Below are 27,230 nucleotides of genomic sequence, written 5' to 3' on the forward strand. Positions count from 1 at the left end.
GATAATAGACTAACTTGATTTCATTTTATGAAATAAACTAACTTAGTTTATGTTTGCATGAAGCTATAGAAACTAGTTTTGATATGATTTGAAGTATGTCATGGTTTCGTCATTCATATGCATAAATTGATGAGTATTTGAAATGAATGTACTTATTAGCTGAAATATAATGATAGAAGTTTACCTAGGGTGTTCTCTTATTCAATTTTAAGACTGGGGTATAGATGAAGGTACGAGATTATATTGTTGGTGCACAAGGTTACCCATACTCTTATAAACAATTTCAAATGTAGAAATAAAAGCCGTTTGTTAGTTGGTAGAATAAGGTAATTCTTAATTTATTTTAGCTTCGTGATGGGATAACCTTATGGAACCTACTTTGACACTATGCTGTACATGAGAAAATTATCAACATCATCCGAAATTCATACGACGGACCATAATTCAAAGCCGTGCATGGGGGACATATGACAGAGGCATTTCAAACGAGGACATGATTCATACAAGGCTGCTTACTCTCACTATTTCTCTTTCTTCCGATGGTTGACTGGATTATGAAGATCTCGACATCTGACGGAAAGCACAGAATACAATGGACAGCTCGGAATTGATTAGAAGATTTGGACATCGAAGATTACCTGGCACTTCTGTCCCATACACACCAACAAATACAAGTGAGAACAGACAATGAAGCAGCAGTTACTGTTTCAGTAGGTCTCAGTATACACAAAGGAATAAGCAAGATCCTCAAATACAATGCAGAGAACACCAATGCAATCGGATTTGTTGGAGCAACTCTGGAAGATGTGAAAACTTTCATGTACCTGGACAGCAGCATCACCGATGAACGTGGAGGATCCGATGCAGACGTGAAGGCGAGGAACGGTAAAGTATGGGTAGCATTCCCATTGTTGAAGAACATATGGAACTCAAACCAGTTGCCTGTCAACTAATATCAAAGTGAGAATCCTCATTACGAACGTCAACACAGTTCTACTTTATGGAGCTGAAACTTGGAGAACTACTACAACCATCATTAAGAAGGTACAAGTATTTGTAAATAGTTGTCTACGTAAGATACTCAATATCCATTGGTCGGATACCATCAACAACAGCCTACTGTGGGAAAGAACAAATCAAATTCCATCTGAAGAGAAAATTAGAAAAAGACGATGGAGGTTGATAGGACACGCATTACAGAAATCACTAAACTGCATTACATGCGCTAACTTGGAATCGTGATAGGAAAAGGAGAAGTGGAAAACTAAAGAACACACGGTATCGAGAATTGGGAGCACAAATGAAGAGAATGAATCGGAAATGGAAAGAAATGGTCAAGACAAAGTTGAATGTAGAATGCTGTTGAGCAGCCTATACTCATTCACAAGAGGTAACAAGCGTAGTTAAATAAGTCGTGATGTAAACCATGTTCTATAGTGCTCTAACACTAAATGACCAGAAGATAAACCTAAATCTTGAAACTACATGACATGCACGTTACTTGGGGCATTACTTACATACCAGTATTTACAACTCTCTTAATTATACAAACTAACCATTAAATATTCTTAGTTGTTCAGTGGTTTTCTAGTACAAGTCAATCCACTTGTTACTATAAGAGTATATCTTTATTGATTAATAAATTATTGATCATGTTAAATCACATATTGACTTCTTTAATATGAATTCTATTAATTAAAAAATAAATAAATACATTCGTATTTATAGTTCTATAGTATATATATATATATATATATATATATATATATATATATATATATATATCAGTAGTCGAGATCATGAGTCAATTGAAGATAGACCACCATGGAAAACCTGAAAGCACTAACGGCCGTTACGTTCCACCATGGGAGTCCTCAGCAGTGTGCATCCACGACCGTGCCTCGTGGGATTCGAATCCAGGATATATAAGTCTCGCTTGCGAACTCATAACATTTACAACACTGAACCAGCCGGCCGGCCGGCATCCAACGGTCTCAATGTATAACTTTAACTAATCCACGAAATTCAACGACACATCCACCATTGTCATCAGTGAGTTACCATCTCACAACAGACCCGATTGAACTGCAGTGGTAACTGCTTCTCGCTACAACTCCAGGAAAAACCTCATGAAACTAGTGACTAGTGAGCACATGTTGATTAGTATCAGAAGGGATTTTGTGGATATCATAATAATTTTCAATGGTTGAGATCATGAGTCAATTGAAGCTAGACCATCATGGAAAACCTTGAAGCACTGGACGACCGTTTTTTCCTATTGTGGAACTATTTAGTAGTACGCATTAATGATCCCTCCCTGTAAGATTCGAACACAAAGCTATCATGGAAAATCTGGTGGTCTAAGTTCAATTGACTTAAGATCTCAACTATTGAAATTACTACAATCTCCACAAAACCCCTTCTGATATTAATGTATATGTCTATAGAAGGTTGAAAATATTTGTAATAATCAATTAATTTTACATTTCATTCTGTATAAATATGATTTCAATTTTATCACTTTGTTATTTTGAATCAAAGAAGACTCTATTGTTCTATATTCATTTATGGCGACTCAATATATACATATTTATACATATAGTCCCTATGAATTGTTTCTAAATAAAAGTCGATTTTTATTTTACTCATATATTCTATTCTATTTAATCTCTAGGAGATACAAATATTATAATAATTTTTCATGTTTAATAATTATGTTCTTTATTGATTATTATTATTATTACTATTATTATTATTATTACTATTATTATTATTATTACTATTATGGTTTATTTGATATTAAATAAATAATTAATTATTGATTTTATTAATAATATAAAAATTAATTTTCAAATGTTTTTCTTCTTTTTTCTTCTTCTCCTTGTTGTTGTTGTTGGTGGTGTTAATTGTATTATAAGTATATTACTGATATTCTATTAAATATTTAATAATCAGTAGTGTATCAATTTTTATATTGTGAATCGGAAATATGAAACGGAAGTTTAAATGAAGACAATTTTCTATAAAGATGATAATGAGGCCTCTCTTATATTTACACTTGATCAAACAAATTACATTTCATTATTATACATATATATAATTATTTGGTGTAGTCCATTTTATTCAGTATAGTTTCTAAGATACGTATATAAAAGATTTTGGTTAATGTTTTTGTTGACATGGTGATTATTTTACTTGAAATTTCTTACTGAAAACAGTTAACTGCTTATTACATAGATTTAATAGATTTGAAATATAAATGAAGATTTTAACTGCTATTGTGAAAAAACTACACATTTTAATTAGGTTATATTATAGAAACACATGAAACCAAATCGGCATATATATATATATATATATATATATATATATATATTTACTGATAGTTCATCACTCAGTTTTTATTACTTCCTTATGCCTGTTACCTCTCGTGGAAGATCATAGACCAACCACAAGCACTCTCCATCCAACTCTGTCCTGGACAATCCTTCCCAGTTGTTTACAGATGCTATTCATCCTTTTCATATCTGCTTTCAATTCCCGACGTAGTGCGTTCTACGGCCTTCCTCTTTTCCGCTTCACTTCAGGATTCAAAGTTAGTGCTTGCCTTGTGGTTCAGTTTGGTGATTACCGCAATATGTGTCCTATCCACTTCCAATGTTTTTTCCTAATTTCCTGTCCAAATGAAAAGTGTTTTGTCCTCTCCAATCACCACCATCATCATCATATTACCATACAAGGCAGGTTGGTTAAAATGCAGTTAGAATAAAAGCAGTAACTCAAGGTATAGAGGAGAGGCTAAACCACTCACTATATTGCGGCGTGTGACTTAATCTACACACCATTGGATGCCGGCACAATGATTCAGAGGTTAAGCGCTCGCGCATGAGACTGATAGGTCCTAGGTTCAAATCTCGCGAGTCGGGATCATGAATGCTCACTGCTGAGGAGTCCTATACTAGGACAGAACGGCCGTCCAGTGCTTCAGTGGTGAGACATCAATCGGTTCATGATCTTAATCATTAACATATTTAACGAATCCTTATGTAAACATAAACACCGAGATGTATGTATATAACTAATTAGTTTTAAAATAAGATGAAACTCTATCTCATTTTGATTCCATTGCTTGCCAAAAATCCATTCATTCTAATTAACTTGTTAGAAAATAGAATTTTCCAAAGGATTGCATACAAGATGGACATTGTTTTAAAAAGCAAATACTGATTGAAATTCATCTCAGAATATATCGTCAACGTGATAACTTGAACCCTTACCCAGCTGAGGAGTCCCAAATATGACGAAACGCGCGTCCTGGATTCCACCGCTAGCCACTATTCATCTTTGCTTAAAAAGCTCACGACTTAAAGCTGTATCGAGGTAATACGCACAAAATGTACATATACCAACAAGTGACTGATCATAAATAAGAACTTTCGTCTTATTTTGAACGAATAGTTTCACAATATTTGGGCGCTGAGACTGATCAGTTTCAGTCTTAAACGACAATGGGAAAATGCAAGTAAATCAAAACAAAGTGAATATCCATTTTATGTTGAATATGTTTTAACAGTTCAATGATATTCATGCAAATCTTCCGAAATACAAGGTGTTGTATGCCACTTTCTTTAAATAGGAGACTGTCATTATTTTAATCCATAAATTTCAAGAAGCTTATAGTTTTTCTTTCTAAAAAAATTCGACATGAAAATCAATTATGGTTTAGTCCAATTAGGTTTTCGTTACGCTACCTAATACTCAAAGTATACCGGTTAGTTAATACATTTTTCTACTAGAATTAAGGAAACATAGAGAGAGAGAGAGAGGCAGAAAGATGACAGCTTCACATGTACATGCAACTGAATATACTTTTTATTTACATCCATTTTTAACTTAATGATGAAATGAATGTTATGAAACAACATAAGTGGTTTAAATTCACTTGGTATTATTTACTTGAATTTTCCCAATTGATGTTTAGGATTGTAATTGATCAGTTTCTTATTGGTATATGTGCAAACTATGCATATTGCCTTGATATTGCCTTAATTCATAAGTATTCAAAGCAAAGATGGATAGTGGCTTGCAGTGGAATCCAGGACGCGCATTTCGACCAACTTCGGACTCTTCAGCTGGATGTGCCCCCATCCCAGAGTTGATGTTCATTCATGGACTCGAACCCAACACCGTTCGAGTATTCGCTTCAAACGCCATCACGTTATCCACTTAGTAGTTACATCCAGCTGACGAGTCCCGAATAGGAAGAAACGCGCGTCATGGCTTCCACTACTAGCCACTTTCTATCTTTGCTTACAATTAGTGTTTTCTTATTTTTGATTTATCTATGATTTAAAGTCTAGAATAATTGTTTAGATTTAAATAATCAGAGGAAAACCAGGATGTAACTTATGTAACAGTAAACTGGAGATTACTTCTGACTTATAATTCATTAATTCAAATGATTAAGATAGATTTCTTGTATGAACTTTTATTAATATGCAAATCTTTTTTATCTGAAGTACTTACTTCTACCTGAAGTTTGTGCTGATGATGTCGTTCAGAAGAACGATGAAAGCTCCACGACCAAACCATCCACCTCAGAGAACAAAACTTTATCAAGACGTATTTAATTTGAATACGATTACAACTCTCAGATTTATGAAAGGGTATTATCCCACTATTTGTATGAGACTGGTAACTGTTTGGTGACATGTTGACCTCACTAGGTATAAACATTATCACCTGATGCAATTTTTTAGCTGTTTAATAAGTTTTTTTAATGTTTGGAGGTATATTTTGTTTTAAAGGAGTGAATAAAGAAGAATGTGCAAAGTTATATAGATGAGTAAGGAGGGAAAGAGAAAATGCAATCTAATGATGATTTATTAAACACTCAAGATACACTTAAGTTTAGTAACGAAAATAATCGATAAACACTAGCAACAATAAATGTAGAGAATTATGTATAAGTGAATACTGATTTAATGAAGACCATTACCGTAAAGCATAGAATGTTGAACATATTTAACTTTTCACGATTAAACTATCAACGAGTGAATGTTGATTATCTGAACCGATTGATCATATTATCATTTGATCACTGTGTTTTTATCTGCAAGATGGGAAAATTGATCGAATTTAGAAATGATTGTAATTAATTTTTTTAACACTACTAGTCGAGTCTGAGCTTATGGCGAACTGTCAATTGCTTTTGCAACCTCAAGTGGTGTCCTTCAAGGCTGTGCACTGTCTCCACTTTTGTTTAACTTTTTTATAGACCTACTAATGGAAAAAACGCTCCCGTTGACTGATTTTTCGGGCATTGATCTTCTATCAGAAGGTCTGCCTATCAACTTAGAATACACAGATGATATAGTCCTGTTTGGTGAAGATGCTGATAAAATGCAGAGTCTTTTGGTGGCGCTGAGCAACAATGCCAGGATGTTTAAGGTGCGCTTCTCGTCCTCTGGATGTAAGTTGTTGCTTCAGGACAAGCCTGCGTCAACACCTGAACTAAGGATAGGGAGTGAAGTGGTCGAACTCATTGACAACTTCATTTTTACTGAAAGCCAGATCAGCCCAAATCGGTTGATGTCTGATGCAATCTCATCATGGATTTAAAAAACTCGTTTGACTTTTGCCAACTTACGTCACCTATGGTGAAGGCAATATATCCGTCTATGAAATAAGAGGTGAGTATGCTGCCTGACAGTTCGTTCTGTTCTATTTTACGGCCGCGAAACATGACCATTAAGAGTTGAAGATACTCGTAAGTTGCTTGTATTTGATCGCAGATGTCTTAGGAATATTTCTGGCATCTGCTGGGATCACCGGGTAATGTTAGATGCAGAGTATTAGGCAATGGTGGTAAATCAATTGATGAAGTTGTGAATCTTCATCGACTGAGGTGGTTGCGAAACATGATGCGCCCGCCTGAATAAAAATTACCACGACGCGCAATGTTAACTAGTGTTAGAGATGATTGGAAGAACTCTAGGGGCAGCCAAACCAAAACGTGTCATCAGTCCACAAAATCACTAACTTCTAGTCTTAGCCATGTTGGTAGATCCAAACTATTTGGTTGGGGTCTGTGTGACCATCTTATTTAATGGTTGGAGACTTTGGATGAGATGACTCAAAATCGATCACAATGGCGTTGGTGTATACACTTTCTGTCTGCCCTTAAACCGTAAGATTAGAATTACACTATACCTTCCTTTCTACGAACTAATGCATTTTTTTTGTACTATATCCTTATATGCAGTCTTTCTTTTGTATAATACTACGATTGAAGTAAGGTTTTTTATGAATCCGGTGTTCATTATTGTTGTGCTAATGAGTTATGACAAATTGTAGCGATGCATATATATGTCTGGTTCTACGTTGTAGCTGACTGATTGACTGAATCTGTATGATTATTAGGAGTATGTTGTATTTTTATTAGCATCACTAAGATTTATCCAATTGTTCACATCTTTTTATTACTTCTGTCACTTCATGATTTAAAGCTCTTGCCACTCATTTCGAACAGATTCTATCTGTCTCACACCAAAACTAGGTTAAAATTCACCTCTTATAGGTTGTCTTTATAACTTGAAAAAATTTGAGACTATGAAATTAGTCCCTAGTGAATACATTTTTATAACCAGAATTACCTTTGTGAAGATTTCAAAATGTCTTTTATCATGTATTCATCTTAACTAGAAAACCACTGAAAACCATGGAATATTCAACAGATATTTCATCCAACTACGCAACTGTTTAAAAGTAGCCATCCTAGACTTTACATAGGAATGAGACAGACATTTTGGGCGGAAATTTATCAATCACTTGATGAATTTACTAGAGGATTTAACGTTTTCTATTCATTTGAATTCATTAAAATGTTCCTTTCAAATGAAAATGAATTTTGTTCTCACAAATTTGTTCAAACTATTTAATCCACTAAATTCAATTGTTGTTAAACTTGTATCTTCTCATTGTTATTTTGGACTGGAAAGTCTCATTGACCATTAATAATAGTAATCTTACTGTCAGTCAGTCAGTCAGTAAGTCAATAACAACGTAGAACTTCGTACGTACGTACATCAGTTCGAGTTGTCATACCACATTAGCACAGAGATACAGTTGTAGATTCAAATCGCATAGTGGGAGAGGTAGTAAAAGTATATGCAGTAATAGGAAAGATTAGGGTTTGTTGATGTTATTCAAGGAGTTTAATTCAGTGAAGTAAATTTGGAATGAGAAAAAGAAAAGGGATATAAAGAATACAGAAGATTAGAATTTAGGAGGATACAAAGAGTGGATGTACCTGTGCCATTGCAAACGATTTTGAGCCATGTGATTCAAGGTCTCTAACCATCAGTGATCTTACTGAAGGAATTTAAATTATTTACACGTTGCAAATCACAGAAATATGATGACGGATTTTTATACTCTCTGGGAATAAATTTTTTCAGCATGAAATTTCTCTTAACTTCTTTGTAATACTTGACTTTAATGTGTTATTCATATGATTTATATTGAACATTCATACCGTTGGATGCCGGCTCAGTGATCTAGATATTAAGCTTTCCTGACGTGAGACCGAAGATCCTATGTTCTCGTATCTTTGGTACGAGATCGTAGATGCGTACTTCTAAGAAGTTTCATACTAAGATAAAACGACCATCCACTGCTTCCAGATTTTCAATGGTAGTCTAACATTGATTCATTCATGATATTGACCTAACAGTCAGAAATCTTGATCTATCATATCATGTGTCAACTAGACGAAATCTATAAAATCTGACATAATACTTTGATTGATGTATAACTACAAGATATTTTCAAACCATTTTTTTTAAAATTCAGGTCAATCAAGAAAATTTAATTTGAAATTTTATGTGATAACATATCATATTACTGATTTACTTTAATATAACTAATTCTGATATGAAAGTTCAAAAACCAAAACAAAGAAGTAAACAATGACAAATTTAAGGTCAAGAAGAACCAATTAACATCGAGGTATACAGAACAGGCTGTGAAACGCATATGGAGAAATTCGAACACTTCACTTCTATCTGAAGTTTGTGCTGATGATGTCGTTCAAAAGAACGATGAAAGCTCCACGACCAAACGATTCAGCTCAGAGAACAAAACGCCATCAAAATTATCCACCTGAGCTACAAATTTTCTCCACCATCTCACATTCTTTTCTGTTTAGTAAATATTCATCTAAATTTTAAACTTACTTACCTACGTCTGTTACTCCTAATGGAGTATAGGCCGCCGACCAACAAATTTAACCTGATATTCAATAAGAAATTTTTTAATATCTTTGTATACATTTAAGGGGTCAATACTTCAATCAAGTGTAATATTCACTGTGGATTTTATTTAAGTTATCTGAAACTATTTGTATATGTATTTTATGAACAGAACAGTATTGGTGCAGACTGACTAAATGTAGGAAAAGTCTGAGCATGAAATGGGAACTACAGTAGAAATTACTTTTTTAGATATTCAGCATTAACTCTCTAAGTAGACTGGGAAATATTAGATAATGTACACAAATCTAAAATTTAGTTCTCAGTGTAGGGTTGTGGAGATCGTTAAATTTTAGATTGAGATCATGAAACGATTGGTGTTTGACTACTATTGAAAACTTGAAATTTCTGGATAACCGTTTCATCCTAGTATGGAACTCTTCAGTAGTGCACATCCACGATTCCGCTCGCGAGATTCTAAACCAGGACCATCTTCTATTGTCTGAGGTAGATACCTGTCTCTACTTGACATGAATTATCTGTATGCGCACTGCTAATGTGTCTCACACTAGAACAAAACGGCTTTCGAGTGATTCCAGGTTTTCAATAATAGTCTAACATCAATCTATTCATGATCTCGATCTAAAATGTTCTTACTGTCACTAAGGAGCTTGATTATAGTTTCTTTTCTTTGTCACAAAAATGAGCTAAAGGTAAGAAAAAGTCAACATTCATTGATGAGTGTGTGTTTTTTCCTTTATTGTAAATAGCTGTCATTTATTCATAATATTTAAGGGAAATTTATTTTGAATAAATAGTTGTTTATCAACATTAAGCTAATTTATGCATACTTAATACACTATTTTCTAAACATGATGAATGTTGTTAATTATGTCACGTTCAGATGCGTACAACAACAACAACTTTAATTCGGTTATTTATTCACTCTGAAGAAAGGACTTACATTAAGTGACGAAATGTCATGTGTGAAATTTTCCTATTCGTTGAGATATAATAAAAGTATTATCAGAAAGGAGTATTGCGGAGATTGTAGTAATTTAATATTTGAATTGATGATTCCGTTAAACCCAGATCACCATAGAAAACCTAGGAACACTAAACAACCGTTTCGTCTTAGTATGGGATTTTTCAGCTGTCCACATTCACGATCTCACACCAAAAGGGCTCTAACCCAGGAACTTCGGTCTCGAGCTCGAACGCTTAATATCTAGATCACTGAGCCGACATCCAATAGTGTTAATGTTTAACTTCAACCAATCCACGAAATCGCGCCACCGTTTACCATTGTCTTCAGTGAGTTACTAAATCACAGGGTTGAATATATTTATTATTACCAAGTTCAGTGTAATTGACAAAATTTAACTAGTTTACAAGTGATATATTTATTACCAATTTCTATGAATGATCATTACACAATATAATTAATTGATTTAGTCTAGAAATTTTAAAGCATTGAATTCAAATAAACCGACATTAAGTTAATCCATTTGACGTATTTCTCAAAATGTCTAGTATTCTATAGCATAAGAATTGTGAATGTTCTAAGTAGCCAAAACAGTTTCAATAGTTGAATTCATGAGTCAATTAAAGCTAAACCACTCTACAAAACCTAGAAGTACTGCACGACCGTTTTGTTGAAGTGAGACATTAATACCGTTGGATGCCGTTCGGCTCAGTGGTCTAGTGGTTAAGCGTTCGCTTGCGATACCGATAGGTCCTGGGTTCGAATCTCATGGGGCGAGATCGTGGATGAGCACTACTGAAGAATCGCACAATAGGATGGAACGTCCATCAAGTGCTTCCAGGTTTTCCATGATGGTCTAGCTTCAATTGACTCATGATCTCAACCATTGAAAATTATTATGATATCCACAAAACCCCTTCTGATACTAATCAACATGTGCTCACTAGTCACTAGTTTCATGAGGTTTTTCCTGGAGTTGTAGTGAGAAGCAGTTACCACTGCAGTTCAATCGGGTCTGTTGTGAGATGGTAACTCACTGATGACAATGGTGGATGTGTCGTTGAATTTCGTGGATTAGTTAAAGTTATACATTGAGACCGTTGGATGCCGGCCGGCCGGCTGGTTCAGTGTTGTAAATGTTATGAGTTCGTGAGCGAGACTTATATATCCTGGATTCTAATCTCACGAGGCAGGGTCGTGAATGTGTACTGCCGAAAAGTCCCATACTCAAACGAGACGGCCATCTAGAGCTTAAATGATGTTTCTTTACAGCTGAACTCAGTTTTTAATATAATTTTTCCTCAAACTTTATTGAAAATATTAAATTAAACTTTGTTTAAGTAAACAAAAATATAAATATAAAACTGATTTATTGCTACGTTGATATAATCAACTTTGAATAAAAACAATTTACCTGCAATATACGGTTTACTTTCATTGTTTACTAACAAATCGTTATTGATTATACTACTAATACAAATACTACTTATAATAATTCAATCATTTATATCGATAATATTTTGCCTGTTCGCATTTGACCTGATATAAAGTTTAATATTAAATAATGATTTGGTTAATAAATATACATGGTTTTTAAGTGAATGTAGACAACAATAACTTTTTGATTAGGTTATACTTGATTCAATCAAAATAATTCACTCTAAAATTATTAAACAATCTAAATTAACATGAAACCAATATAGTTATTGATTTAATTGATTTAAAATATAATTGCGCCGGTATGGTCGAGGGTAGGAAGAGTCAGCTCCAACTCTCTCTCTCTCGAAATGCTCTCACATGGCCACGTGTATACAACCACTGACACAGAAGTCCTAATCACTGCCTTATCGAGGTGGGAGCGTTGTTTACGAAATTGAGAGAAAGAAAAGCGAATGTCCAGTGCTTTAACCAGGTTGGTGGATATGGAGGATCCACCTAGAGGATTTGGAAAACTCTGATTCCGAACCAATGGTGCACACATGGGCTCCAGGATCCTAAGGGAATAAATGATATATGAACCAATCGTTGGTCACCGGTTACTATAGGACTGCATCTCCTTATGCTGGTCCACTACCTTGTGGATTAGACCTTTAATTTGCAGGTTCCAGGTGTTGCTTCCAAAGAAAACCATCTGCTTCGGTCTGAGCACGTGAGCAGTATCACAGCCCACACACTAATCAAATAATAAATACTACTGGAAAAATTACTCTGGTTTCAACGCTCATCCAGACAAGTCACGTTCACAATCATTCACAAACATTCATTCTTATTTCTTTTATACTACGTCAGTTATTTACTCCATCTCTTTCTTTGGACAGCTTGTTTCACGTGCGTTTATATGGAGACCCTGTAGCACCTTTGTCTGGTTTTTCTAGTGTTCGTGATGACGTTCACACTCGCAGGATTCGAATCCAGGACCTTCAGCTCAGTAGTCTAGAGGTTAAGCGTTCTCGCTCAATACCGAAGGTCTTAGGTGCGAATTTTGCAAGTGGGTTCATGGATGCGCATTGCTAAAGAATCCCATACTATTACGAGACAGCCGTTCAGTGTTTTTAGGTTTTCCATGATGGTCTAGATTCATTTGACTCATGAACTTAACCATCAAATTATTACAATCTCCATAAAAAATAAAGCCCCTTATATTAAATATCATCATGTGTTTACTAGTAGCTGGCTTCAACAGGTATTTCCTGGAGTTCTAGTAAGAAGCTATGACCAGTGTAGTTCAACCGGTTCTGTTATGAGATAGTAACTCACAGAATAAAATGTTGGACGGTGACGTAATTTCGTGGATTATTGAACATAACATTGAATATACTTTATTCTTCACTGATTACACTCAACTAATGTTTAGAGACCTATAAGCACTATAAACAAATATTATTGTAAACATTCAATTGATTTATTGTTTATTGTTTACATTCTGTTTATTTTCATAGGTGGAATATTTGCAGACTTGTTAAGAATTAATACTAAATTATCACGAACTACAATACATAAATTATTTGCTGGATTAGGATTTGGATTAAAAGGTATATTCTTTATAGCACTTGGTTATGCACCATCTGAAATCTATGCAACAATGTTACTTTCATTGGCATTAGGTAAGTAATATCTATCTATCTATCTATCTATCTATCTATCTATCTATCTATCTATCTATCTATCTATCTATCTATCTATCTATCTATCTATCTATCTATCTATCTATCTATCTATCTATCTATCTATCTATCTATCTATCTATCTATCTATCTATCTATCTATCTATCTATCTATCTATCTATCTTTCTATCTATCTATCCATCTATCTATCTATCTATCTATCTATTTATCATCTTTTTTCTCTCTCCAGATTTTATTCCTTTTTAATAAGTTTATTGTTTGATTAATGATATTTATTTATTTAAACACATAAATATTCGTATAAAAGGGTACCGAATACATATGTATCATACAAGTCATTTGATATATGTATGGGATGCGATACTGCCAGGGTACTCAGACCAAAGCGAGTGGTCTACTTAGGAAGCAATACACGGAGCCTTCGAACTAAAGGTCTAATCCACAAAGTAGTGGAGCGACGTAAGAAGATGCAGTCCCATAGTAACCGGTGACCAACGATTGGTTCATATATCATTTATTCCCTTAGGATCCTGGAGCTCATGTGCACCATTGGTTCGGAATCAGAGTTTTCCAAATCCTCTAGGTGGACTCTCCATATCCACCAACCTGGTTAAAGCAATGAACATTCGCTTTTCTTTCTCTCAATTTCGTAAACAACGCTCCCACCTCGATAAGGCAGTGATTAGGACTTCTGTGTCAGTGGTTGTATACACGTGGCCATGTGAGAGCATTTCGAGAGAGAGAGAGAGTTGGAGCTGACTCTTCCCACCCTCGCCTATACTAGGGCATTTCGGGGTAAATTATTCGAGCTTTGATTTTTGTAAAATAATGAATGAGTTTCTTATATGATTCTGTTAAGTAAGCTGTATTAAAGATTGAACGAGAAGTCTTGAAAATAAATCAAAATGTACTTTTAATTGTCTTCAATTATGTAAAATTTAGTAAAGTATGGAGTGATTACAAGTCAGTTAGCCTCATTTTCAAAAACTAGTTTGGACAGTACAATTCAATCAGAATTTTATAAAGAACAATATAATATAAGGCACCATCAAATGATAAACTAATGTATAAAACAACAATGAAAATTGTTAAACATTATTGCCAATAGACACTTAAAGAATCACTTAATATATTAGCCTATTAGTAAGTATATTACTTAATTATGCCTGTTACTCCTCGTAGAGGAACATAGGCCGCCCATCAACACTCTCCATCCAACTCTATCTTGAGTAATCTTTTCCAGCCCATTCCAGTTGTTATTCATTCTTTTCATATCTGATTCTATTTCCCGGCGTAATGTGTTCTTTGATCTTCTACTTTTCCGCTTCCGATCACGATTCCAAGTTGGTGCTTGCCTCGTGATGCAGTTTGATGATTTCCGTAATGTATGTCCTATTCATTTCCATCGTCTTTACTTAATTTCCTTTTCAGATGGAAACTGGTTTATCCTCTCTTACAGTAGGCTGTTGTTGATTGTATTTGGCTAATGGATGCTGAGTATCTTGCGTAGACAACTATTTATAAATACTTGTACCTTCTTGATGGTGGTTGTAGTAGTTCTCCAAGTTTCAGCTCCATAAAGTAGAACTGTGTTGACATTCGTATTGAAGATTCTCACTTTGATATTGGTTGAAAGTTGTTTTCAGTTCCATATGTTCTTCATTTGTAGGAATGCTGTGCTCAGTGATGCTACCTAGATACATGAAAGATTTCGCATCTTCCAGAGTTTCTCCTTCATGTATCGTTGGGTTGGTGTTCTTTGTGTTGACCTTGAAGATGTTACTTTTTTCCTTGTGTATGTTGAGGCCTACTGATGCAGAGGCTGCTGTTACACTGATTATCTATACCTGAGTTTGTTCGTACGTATGGAATAGGAGTGCTAAAAAAACGCCAGCCAAATAAAATGGAATTATATTACTCATTGATTATAACAGCTATGATGTAAATTTATTGTCTCATTGTGTAATTAAACAAGATTTATAGGACAGATAGATAGCGATATCAAATCGCTTTGCTCAGAATACTCATATATCACCAATGGTTTATCAAGATCCAATAAAGATTACCAACAATGAATTAATTCTAATCCTTCACAATATTGATTGAAAGAGAAAACTAATGATTTGTGAGAATTTCAAACAAAACACTTTCATTTAGTCACCTTGTTTTAGATTTAAGAATCCTATCACCATCAAAATATGATAAAAATAAGCCTAATTTATTTTATCATTTCAGCATATTGTAATCAGTTTGAAATACATTTTGTTTCTAAGATAATGAAAAACAAAAAGAAATAAATCCCTTAATCCAAAAAGAGAGAAAAAATTTAATGTAAATAAATTTAATTTTAGAAGAGGTTTTTTGTGGAAATTGTAGTCATTTCAATAGTTGAGATCATGAGTCGTTTGAAGCTAGAACAACATGGAAAACCTGGAAACACTGGACGGCCGTATCGTCCTATTGTCGGACTCCTCAGCAGTGTGCATTCACGACAACACCTTGCGAGATTCGAACTCTGGGCCTATCAGTCTTGCTCGCGAACGCTTAATCACTAGACCACTGAACCGGCCGGCATTTAACGGTGTTCATGTCTAACTTCAATCAAACCACGAAATTGAGTGACACATTCATCATTGTCATCAGTGAGTTACTATCTCACAACAGACCTGGCAGTTCAGTGCTTCCAGGTTTTCCATGTTAGTCTGGCTTCAATTGATTCATGATCTCAACTTATGAAATTTAGTCTTTTTTTTTAAAAAAAAACAAAAAGATTAACTGATTGTGAAAATCATGTGTCCTAGTTTTAGATAATTGGAAATAAAATATCCTTGATATTTGAATAATTCAAAGAGATAATTGATGAAGTAGCATGCAAAACTAATAAAGAGTAAAGGTATAATACATATAAGTTGATTCATATATCTAACAGGAGAATTTCCGGTGTTCAGTCATTAGTATCATTTCAAGTCTATTTATCTCATGTTAGAATGTACATCATAATGATATAATTGATTTTGAACAAACGTTTTTATACATGTTAAAAAAACCAACGTGTTTCACAATGTTGCTCTACAATCACTTTGTTTATAAAGCTTGTAACTTAAGTCAATATTGAGGCAATCTGCACATGATGCACATATGCCAATATGAGACTGATCAATTGCAGTCCTAAATAACAATGGGAAGATACAAATAAACAATATCAAGAGAATTTAAACTTCACCTCCATTCCACAAGCAGGTGGCTATCAGGATTCAATAGCTAAGTGGATAACGTGATGGCGTTTGAAGTGAACTGTACTGGGTTCAAATCCCAGAGTGAACATCAACTCTGAGGTGCAGGTACATCCAACTGACGAGTCCCAAATAGGATGAAGTGGCGTGCGTCCTGGATTCGATTGCTAGCCACTATCCATCTCTGATTATAAAGCTTGTAAATTAAAGTAAAATGGAGGCGATCAATACTGAATGTACATATGTCAATATGAGACTGATCAAATAGAGTCCTTAATATCAAATTGAAGATTCAAATGACTAATACAATAATGCAAATGATATATAATATATTTGTTTCTGTAGAAATCTAAAGTTTCTGATGTATGAAGAATAAAATTTATACAATACTTAGCAAGTAATCGAACTAATATGATCTAATTTTGAAATGAGTACAAATAGGGCTAATTCATTTATTGATTTACTTATTTAAACACATAAACTTTGGTACAAGGAGGCACCAAACAGATGTGCGCCCCATAAATCATTCGGTTTATGTGAGGGGTGGAGTAGTGATCGACTGCCCGAACCGAAGCAGGTGGTTTCCTTTGGTGGCAACACTTTCAAACTAAAGGTCTAATCTACAAGGCAGTGGAGCAACATAAAGGAGATGCAGTCCCATAGTAACCGGTGACCAACAACAGGTTCATATGTCATTTATTCCCTCAGGATCCTGGAGCTCATGTGCACCATTGGTTCGGAATCAGAGTTTTCCAAATCCTCTAGGTGGACTCTCCATATCCACCAACCTGGTTAAAGCAATGAACATTCGCTTTTCTTTCTCTCAATTTCGTAAACAACGCTCCCACCTCGATAAGGCAGTGATTAGGACTTCTGTGTCAGTGGTTGTATACACGTGGCCATGTGAGAGCATTTCGAGAGTAAGAGCTGACTCTCTCCACTCTCGGCTCTAATAAAGCGTTTGAAGGCCAAGCTTTATAATGTAAACATCTCGTAGAATTATACCTAGATTTCTTACACATACATACAGTTATTGTTATCATTGTACAATAAATATTTTTGTTTAGACTATTTTATCATTTGAACATATCATAATGATTCTGTTGTTAACTTTGGCTAAATAACATCTATAGACTAGACAACACTAAATAAGTATTTCATCCTAGTACAGAACTCTTCACTAATGTATATCTACTGCTGCACCAGAAATCGAACTCAGTACCTTCACGACATTTAGTCGATAACTATTGGTTTTCAGTACCTATTATTGTCGTTTCACAATATCAGCAACAATTCACATTGATGCTACTTCTTTTGTGCCTGATAATAATTAAACTTCATTAATAACAGATTCCAAATAGAATTATAGGAATTCACTTTTTAAGAGCACTTGTATTTAAACAAAACATCTATTCAATTTTTCCTGGGGTTTGTTTTTTGATGAACATCATTTCCGACACATGTTTAATACATAAAAAAATTTCGTGGATTGGTTGAGGTCAGACATTAAGACCGTTGGATGCCGGTTCATTGGCCCAGAGGTTAAACGTTCGCGTGCGAGACGGAAGACCCTGGGTTCGAATACAGCGAGTGGATGCGTACTACTGAGGAGTCCCACGATAAGATGAAACGGAAATCCAGTGCTTCCAAGTTTTCAGTGGTGGTCTGGCATCAGTCGGTTCATAATCTCAAACGGAAACATAAATATATACTTATCACTTCATTTAATCCAATGCTTGATTTAGTAAACATGTTACATCATCAGTTTTATAAGATTTTCACTGTTTAAAATAAAAAGTAATACAAACTAACCATGATATTTAAACTATTTATAAACTATCTGCTACAGTATTGTAGTGGATTTGATGGCATATAACGTTTTGCTTCAACAGTTTAGTAAAAAAGTGTTAGTTCAAATGGTAAAACTTATCAATCCAACACAAAAAGTACTGTAGTGAACGAGAACACACAATTGGGGACAATCGAATGTATTGGAATACGAAATTACAGAATATCAACTAATCGTCTTAGACTTCATTGTTCTTTCGTTTCCACACCAATCATTTTCTGTTCTCGTTCTCTTTTCGATTATTTTAATTTTTTGCCACTAGACATTTCACTTTTGACTATTGATACTACTTATATCTGTCGACATCAGTAGCAAATATCACAATACTCTTACATCAATCAATTTTGTCATAAACTAACCGTAAAGCTGAAAATTAATTTATTTAAAACAAACTAAACATGAATTCCCTTGGTACTGTTTACTTGAATCCTCTTATCGATGTTAAGAACTGAAATTGATCAATCCCTTATTTGCATATGTGCATACTGTGAGTATTGCCTCAATATTGCCTTAATTTACAAGCATTATAAACAAAGCTAAGTAGATAACGCTTATTACCTCAATATTGCCAGACTGAACATCAACTCTGGGATGCATTTATATCTAGCTGACGAGTCCTAAATAGGACGAAATGCGCATCTTGGATTCCACTGATAGCGATTATCCATCTTTGTTTATAAAACTAAACCTGATTTTATTTCTTTTGTTTTAATCATTTTTTTCACTATCTTAAACCATATTTATAGTTGAATACGTCTAATGTATATATATGAGTTAACCACATTTTAAAACAAAACAGAGACATAAGTCCAGTATAAATCAGATAGAAATTCTTTATATGTCTATACTTACATTGAGATGACTACGCTTAAATAAGTTTAAGTATAAGTGATCTACTTGAAAATAAGTCGATATATGTTTTTAAGGTACTATGAACTCAATGGACTGTATAATCCGTTGAAACACAGGATTATTTAGATTAACGTACTTTGGGGGGGCGATGGTGGGAAACCATGTAAGAATCTTTTTATAGAAGTAATTATCAATATATTGGAATGTATTTAACTTTGGATGATTTGTGTTTGGTCAGTTAATAATAATTATTGAAGCATTGTAGTGTCGGTTACTATGTTAAACTCATATAGATTATTTCGGTTTCCGGACAAGCTAATTTATTCATTCTTTTTGAGTCTTATTTTGAACATGTTAACTATTCGCTGATTAAGCTTGACTGTTTCTATGTAAGTAAATATGTGTGCCTTTCTTATCCTATTCATCAAATATCTGTAACTTATTTTTATGTGACTATAAATATTGATTAACTTTTGATTAAAAGGTGTTAACTTGCATGCCTTCCCTATCCACGCATCATTTCACTTCTCCGATCGTTCGATTGAACTAACGATTGTATAAAATACACGTATTCGAAATCAATTCTCGTTTTGACTTATTTAATTTGGTTATTTACTAGTCCGATTTAAGTTGATGATTATGTACGACAATTGCGGACATGCATATTTCTATAACAATCACTAACATGATCAACCTGGAGACAGATTAAAGGTCACGAAAGCATTGATCTGATACGTTGAATAATAGTTTTTATCAAGAATTATTATTAGCTGAAGAACCAGTGAGACAAGACACCCTCTCTGACACTTATCAAGTGTATGCATATTCGACATAAGAGAATGTTCAAAGTAAGATTCTTAGATTTTATAAAGTTTTTGATTTAATGTACACAACTGAAATAGAACACATGCGATGATGATTGTCAAATTATTGATTACAATACGTTTGAAAGAAATTGATTCGAAAAAATAATAGTTGAGTACATTCCTTTAAAGTATGGAATCAGCCAGTATTTGTTCTCTCAGTTGAATGATTTGGTCGTGGAGCTTTCATTGATGTTCTGAAGAACATTTTCAGCACAAACTTCAGGTAGAAGTGAAATATTCTAACTTCTTCACATATGACTCACAGCTTGACCTGTGGACCTCTATCATGATTGCTTATTTTTTACCTTTAACCTGTCATTGTTTACTTCATTTATGCTGATAGTGTTGTTCAAAAGAATAATGAAAGCTCCAAGATCAAACTATCCAGATCAGAGAATAAAAATTCACATAAATCATCCACTTGAACTACATATCTTCTCCACCATCAGCCAGTATGGCGGTTTACATCTAATCTGTAAGAGCAATATATATAATCATTTTAGATAGACATTTGTTGGATAGTGTATTGTGATAGAGAGGGAGCTTTTGTTAGTGTTTAATTACGTACCTAAAATAGGATGTTGTTTATAAATTGATGAACAATTGGTGTCATGTGCATTTTTACTCAATTTTGCAAAGAAATTCTTCGTTTACTAACTGAACAATTGTTTTCAATAACTTCATCATCAGGTTCTACATTTATAAGTCCATAATTATTGTGATATTTTATCCGAAACTGGATTTTAAAGGGGACATAGCAGGTGACATTTTAACACGTCGGCTCAAAAGATCTGTTGAAAGGACGTTTTACACCACCAAGTTACATATGTTTCTCTAAGCCAAACCAGTGCTTACACAACAAATCAAGGATAGGTTGCCGATTGTGGGCTTCTCCATATGTGTATACCAATTCAACTGCTCCTGTGGAGCTAGTTACATAGACCATACTCATAGGGCTACATCCTTGCGTATTCGTGAACATGTACCAGCATGGTTGGGAAAAGGAGTCACGAAATCGATTAACAGCGCTATTCTTTTTCACTTGGTAGATGGCGGACATCAAATTAAGATAGATGAGGCTTTCTCTTTTATATATCAAGTTCCAAAGAGCCTATATATGGGAGTTAGATTACGGCAACTCTACTTAACTGAAACCATCTGGATGAATTCCAGAAAACCAAACTTCTGCATCTAGAAAAAGTATTTTGATGGAGTTTTGTTTTCCGAGCTGGATAGCTTGGTCGGGGAGCTTTCATCTTTATTCTGAACCACGTCGTCAGGACGAACTTTAGGTAGAAGTAAAGTGTCTTGTAGACCTCAATGTTGATTGGTTATTGTCGACCTTAAACCTTTAATTCGAACACTTGGTTGATCACTGGGTGGTGATCAATGTCATTTGTGTTAGGTCCTCCTCAGTGCAGATCGAACGCTATCGATCAAGTTACAATGTGGTCACCAATCTAGGTGACTTGACATCGCGTGCATTTTGTTGAGATAAGATATTAGTTGAAGATAGTCAACAGGAAACCCTGGACTTGGGTTTCGTGCTACTCGGCACTCTTCAGAAAGGTGTACCTGTAATCATGAGTGAACTGATGCTCCCTGGCGGATCCGAACCCGTGTCATCTCCATCTTATCCCAACACAGTGCACGCAATGTCGAGTCACCTAGAGTAGTGGCCGCATTGAAACTTGGTCAATAGTATTCGGCCCGCACTAAGGAGGACCTGAAATACATGACATTGATCATCACCCAGTGATCAACCAATTGTAAACATATCTCAATCCTACAGGAAGTCAGTCACAACCCAAATAGCTCAATAGTGACTGTGAAGCTAGATGACACGGAACCGAATCCATCAGAAAGCATCAATTCCCTCAAGATTACAGGTACACCTTACTGACGAGTGCCAAACGACATGAAACCTGAATCCAAGGTTTCCTGTCGGCTACTTCTAAACATTATCTCACTAAATGTTGTTGATAAACGTGTCAACAATAATACAATGTTCAATATTAACTCACATACTATCTGATTATTCCTAAACGACGAATTTTATGTCAATACTTATCATCATTTTATAATAAGAATAAATGAATAGTTTGCTGACTTGGATTTTTCATTCAATTCACTATTTACGTTCATCTAGTAAGTTAACATAATGCCATCTATTCATAGAATTAATTACCGGAATATGACAATTCACATCCAAATACATTTCATTATAATAATTATTAGGATTCAAATGAAGTTATTAAATTGTTTTGTTGTGACAATAACTAACGGATTTAGGAAAGAAGCCCCATTAATTGTTATCAAAAAAAGTGGATGATCAGTTACATGAATAAATATGGAATTTCATTATCCATACTGACACAAGACTGTTGATTAACAAATGCAAACAAGTCTCTAATTTAAGTTAACAATATTATACGGTTGGTAACTTCATGGTAATACATGGTAATACATAAAACTGATCACGGTTTCTCACTAGAACTCCAAGAATTGCATCATGAAGGTAGGCACTCAAGAGTTGGCTTCAACTTATGTAGTTTTATTAAGAATCCGTAGCCAGTGTAGTTCAACTATGTTGGGTATGAGATAGTTATCTACTGCAGACAATGGATGAGAGTTGTACAATATTGTGAATTGATTAAAGTTAGACATTAACACTGTTGGATCCCGGCTCAGTGGCTTAGAGTCTAAGCATTCATGCTGAAAACTAATGGGCCTGGTTTTAATTTCAAAGTGTGAAGTCGAGGATACAATCTGCTGAAGAGTCTCATACTAGGATAAAACAAGAATACAGCACTTCTAGATTTCTGTTTCCGAAATTTTTTTAATATAGGAAAAAACATCATTGATATGCTTTTATGCTCATTTCAGACTACATTAATAGACATTTGTTGTAAGAAATTCTGATCATGTACATTTTAACACTTCCTCAATGGGTATTAGTACATTTTTAACTGAAGGGGAGTATTGTATACAGATTCAAGTACGTTATAAATAAATTTTATCAAAAGTGTTTATATGTTACATCCAGTGCTAAATAATACTGAGAAATCCTGATATAAGAGACAATTAGAAAGTATCTAAAGAGGAATGTAATTTATACAACATACTTTTTATTTCTAAACACCCGGTCAATCTGATTCATATTAGCCCGCCAGAACTGTAGTGAACGAGAACATACAAGTGGGAACAATCGAATATATTTGAACACAAAACTACAGAATCTCTTAGTAAAATCTGAGAACCATACAGTAAATACTTCATTTGCAAAATGTCAATCAATTGTGTTAACCTTGACTGTTCCTTTTGCAAATATCAGTCAATCGTCTCAAACTTCATTGTTCTTTGGTTTCCACAATAATCATTCTCTGTTCTTGTTGTCTTTTCTTTAATCTTCTTGACTTTCCGCTTCCACGTATTTCATTTTTCTATTGATGATACATACTACTTATATCTGTCGACATCAGTAGTACACCACAAAACCATTATAAAATGAAAAGGATTTTGACTATAGAAATGAATACACAAGTTTTTACAAATCAATTAATCCAAGATTTATTTCAGTGTTTCGGGGAACAGTGTTTACCTTTACAGTTTACTGATTTCGTAAACTCCCTTTCTGGTTTTAGAAGTTGTCATTATAACTTATTCGTTTCTGCTTAACTTGTTAAACTCTTATCATACTGTATTAACAATGTAATAGGACTATTGTATTATAGATTGCCATGTAAAGAACAACAATATATGAGATTGTAGAAAGAAACTTTTCTTTAATAAACTATCATAATTTTCAGCATATAGTTGTGGAGATTGTTGAGTTTTGATTGAGATCATGAATCGATCAATGTTAGAGCACCATTGAAGACCTAGAAGTATTGAACAGCCATTTCGTCCTCGTATGGGACTCCTTAGCAGTGTGCATCCACGATCGCTCATACAACAATCAAACCTAGGGCCTTTGATCTAGAACATGTACGCTTAACCTCTAGACCACTGAGACAGTATCCGATGGTGTTAGTCATCAGTTAACTTTTAACGAGTTAAAAACCACTTCTTTAATTCATTTTCAATCATATACTAATAATCAGCATTATCATCTTTATTTAGTAAGTTTATTTTCCCTGTACTTATTTTCTAATCAGGTTTCTCTGGATTGGCAGTAGCAGGCTACGCTGTAAATGTGATTGATTTAGCTCCTAATTTCTCAGGTTTGGTTATGGGATTCGCTAACAGTGTCAGTACATTTACAGGTAAGTAAATAAGGGTATATATATAATATCAATTGTGTTAATTAACATGATATTCTACATTGATCAATATTTCAATGACAACGTATGTCTTATTTGTCTGGTTCTAAATGCTAAGTGGATCCTTTCAACTAAGCTGTTAATTAGTTAGTATGCCAGTTTTCAGCAGATTTTTAAACGAGTTGTTTTTATGTGTATCACTATGCAACAAAATATTGATATGAACATGAATTTATGTAAAATATGGAGCACATTAGTAGTGCATTTAGTCCTAAAACTATACTGTTTGTTGTTACTAATACAGTGATATGTACATGTAATGAGCTATTTTCATACAACTGATTTTCTTTGTCGATGATACTCAACAGGTTTTTGAAAGTATAAACCCAAATTATGCTTGTTAATTTTCTAGTATGTAGTGTTATAGAGATGACTGAACTCTATAGTTTTACATTACGAATTGAACTTCGTTAGATAATCATTAAAACTCAGAGATCAATTTTGAATTGCTCAACTTTGTCCGTCAACGTTTACCATTATAGTTATTTCTTGCTCATGAAGATCATTAAAATACCCATAAATTGATGATGAATCAGGATCAAAATGAAGATGATTAGTATTTTACGTAACATTCATATAATAATTTCACCAAAGAGTTCAGTATAGGAAACACTTTGTAAAAGATACCTTTATTAAATACCTAAAGTGATTGGTATTGGTAAGTAAGCTTCTCCGATACAACACAGCATGCAACAATCAAATCACAATCGACAGAGAAGATTTGTAAGATGTAAAAGCTTTTACATATCCAGGCAGCATCATTGATGAACACAGTGGATCTGATACAGATATGAAGGCGCGGATAGGCAAAGCAAAAGTAGCATATCTATAATTGAAGAACACCTGGAACTCAAAATAACTGTCAACCAACACCAAAGTTAGAATTTTCAACACAAATGTCAAGACAGTTCTACTGTTGTATGGGGCAGAAACTTGAAGAACCACTAAAGCCATCATCCAGAAGATACAAGTATTTATTAACAGTTGTCTAGGCAAAATATTTCAGATCCGTTGGTCAGACACTATCAGCAACAACTACTACTGTGGGAAAGAACAAACCAGATTCCAGCGGAGGAAGCACTGGAAGTAAATAGGACATGTGCTGAGGAAAGCACCGAACTGCTTCACAAGGCAATCCCTCACTTTGAATCCTCAAGTTCAAAGGAGGAGAAAAGAACCAAAGAACACATTACGCCGAGAAATGGAGACAAACAGACATGAGAAGAATAAACGACAAATGAATAGAACTAGAAAGCAAGGTGGAGGACAGAGTGAGTTGGAGAATACTGGTCGGCTGCATATACTCCATTGTGATTAACAGGTGTAAGTAAGTAAGTGAATAATTGATAAGTAAATTTCATTGTCAAAGAACGAACACAGAATTGTACAGAATCTTTATTGACTTTAATATGGATACTATTTTCTTTATTTCAAACAAACTCTTAGCCGTATCATGTCATTACTGACATATTAAATAATAAGAACTCCATTTTATATACTACTGAATAAAAATCATTCTTTTACATGGTTACTATACTATTGGCTTGTGATATGATTTTATCCATTTATCTGATAATCTGTACGCAGGTACAGTAAAAAAAAGGATGAGAAATCATTTGTTAGTGCGTTTTTTTAGACCAGATAAGTTAACTTGACAGATAGTGATCTTCTCTCGGTTGAATATATTATTGGCAGCAGTGTCCTGCTCCAAAATAAAGAAACCTAATCATAAGCTTAGAAAGACTATTAAACTACGGAAATAATCATTATAGACATTTAATTATAATGACGTTTTTCGATCAATCTTCATTTTTGTAATCTATATTGTATTAATGGACTGTAAGAGTCATTTGTAGTAACACACGTTGTTTTGACCTTTGTGGCCGGTTAGATTATCAAGTGATTTATTCACCAATCGAAATACGACTTATTCACTTTTGTACTGTGCTAAACCAATGACGTTCGATCGGTATGAGCAAGCAACCTAGCGTTCTTATTAGTTTTTTGTTCGCCTAACTCGGCCAGTTGAGTTCAGAATGCCAATAACGGTCCCCACTATGCAAATCATTTATTACAAACATACTTGGTTTATATACCAGGCAAACAGACCGCATCACATCATAAAATAGGAAATAACATTTATAAAAGATCAAACCAAAAAGTGGTTGTGAACGTAGGAGACTGTAACCAACAAACTGGACATAACTTAAGGATAGTGAATCGTATGATAATAATATATAGGTCAAAATGAAGCTTATAATAAGGGGAATATAGATTTACGTAAACTAGTTACTGAACAGTTATACAATAGGGATATATATATATATATGCAATATTGGTCTATTAATATTTTTCAAGTTCCCTATAATTTAATCGTCACTAGGATATAACACACGTGAGTAACAGTAAAATATAACTTTAAGAACTAGTCATTCCTAAGCATCATAAGTTGAGCTTACTTCTATAACACTCAACATTGAATATTGAGGTAGACACTAGTTGGATTTGGGTATCACACATTTCAAATTTATAGTCTTATCAATTGACGTGTCCTTTATGTTTCGTACTCAATGCCTGATAACAGTTTTGCACAGTCAGTACGCTCACGATACAGATACTTTGTATTCAAAACTGATATCAATCAAATCAAGAATCTTTAAACAAATATGTATAAAACTTGTGACTTAAGGTTATATCGATGCAATCCGCACAGGATACACATATGCCAACTGATCAACTGCAGTCC

General features: G+C 34.1%; 1 protein-coding gene across 1 annotated transcript in view; it reads left to right on the forward strand.

The window, feature by feature from the left end:
- Positions 1–27,230, forward strand: part of MS3_00006063 (uncharacterized protein) — a 45,561-nt gene that overhangs the window by 11,130 nt on the left and 7,201 nt on the right. The window contains exons 2-3 of the mRNA XM_051214165.1: positions 13,176–13,340; positions 24,320–24,427. Coding sequence (XP_051067314.1) covers positions 13,176–13,340; positions 24,320–24,427 — 273 coding nt within the window. The remainder of the gene's footprint in view (positions 1–13,175; positions 13,341–24,319; positions 24,428–27,230) is intronic.

Source organism: Schistosoma haematobium, chromosome 2, assembly GCF_000699445.3.
Source record: "Schistosoma haematobium chromosome 2, whole genome shotgun sequence".
In the NCBI taxonomy this organism is placed as follows: domain Eukaryota; kingdom Metazoa; phylum Platyhelminthes; class Trematoda; order Strigeidida; family Schistosomatidae; genus Schistosoma; species Schistosoma haematobium.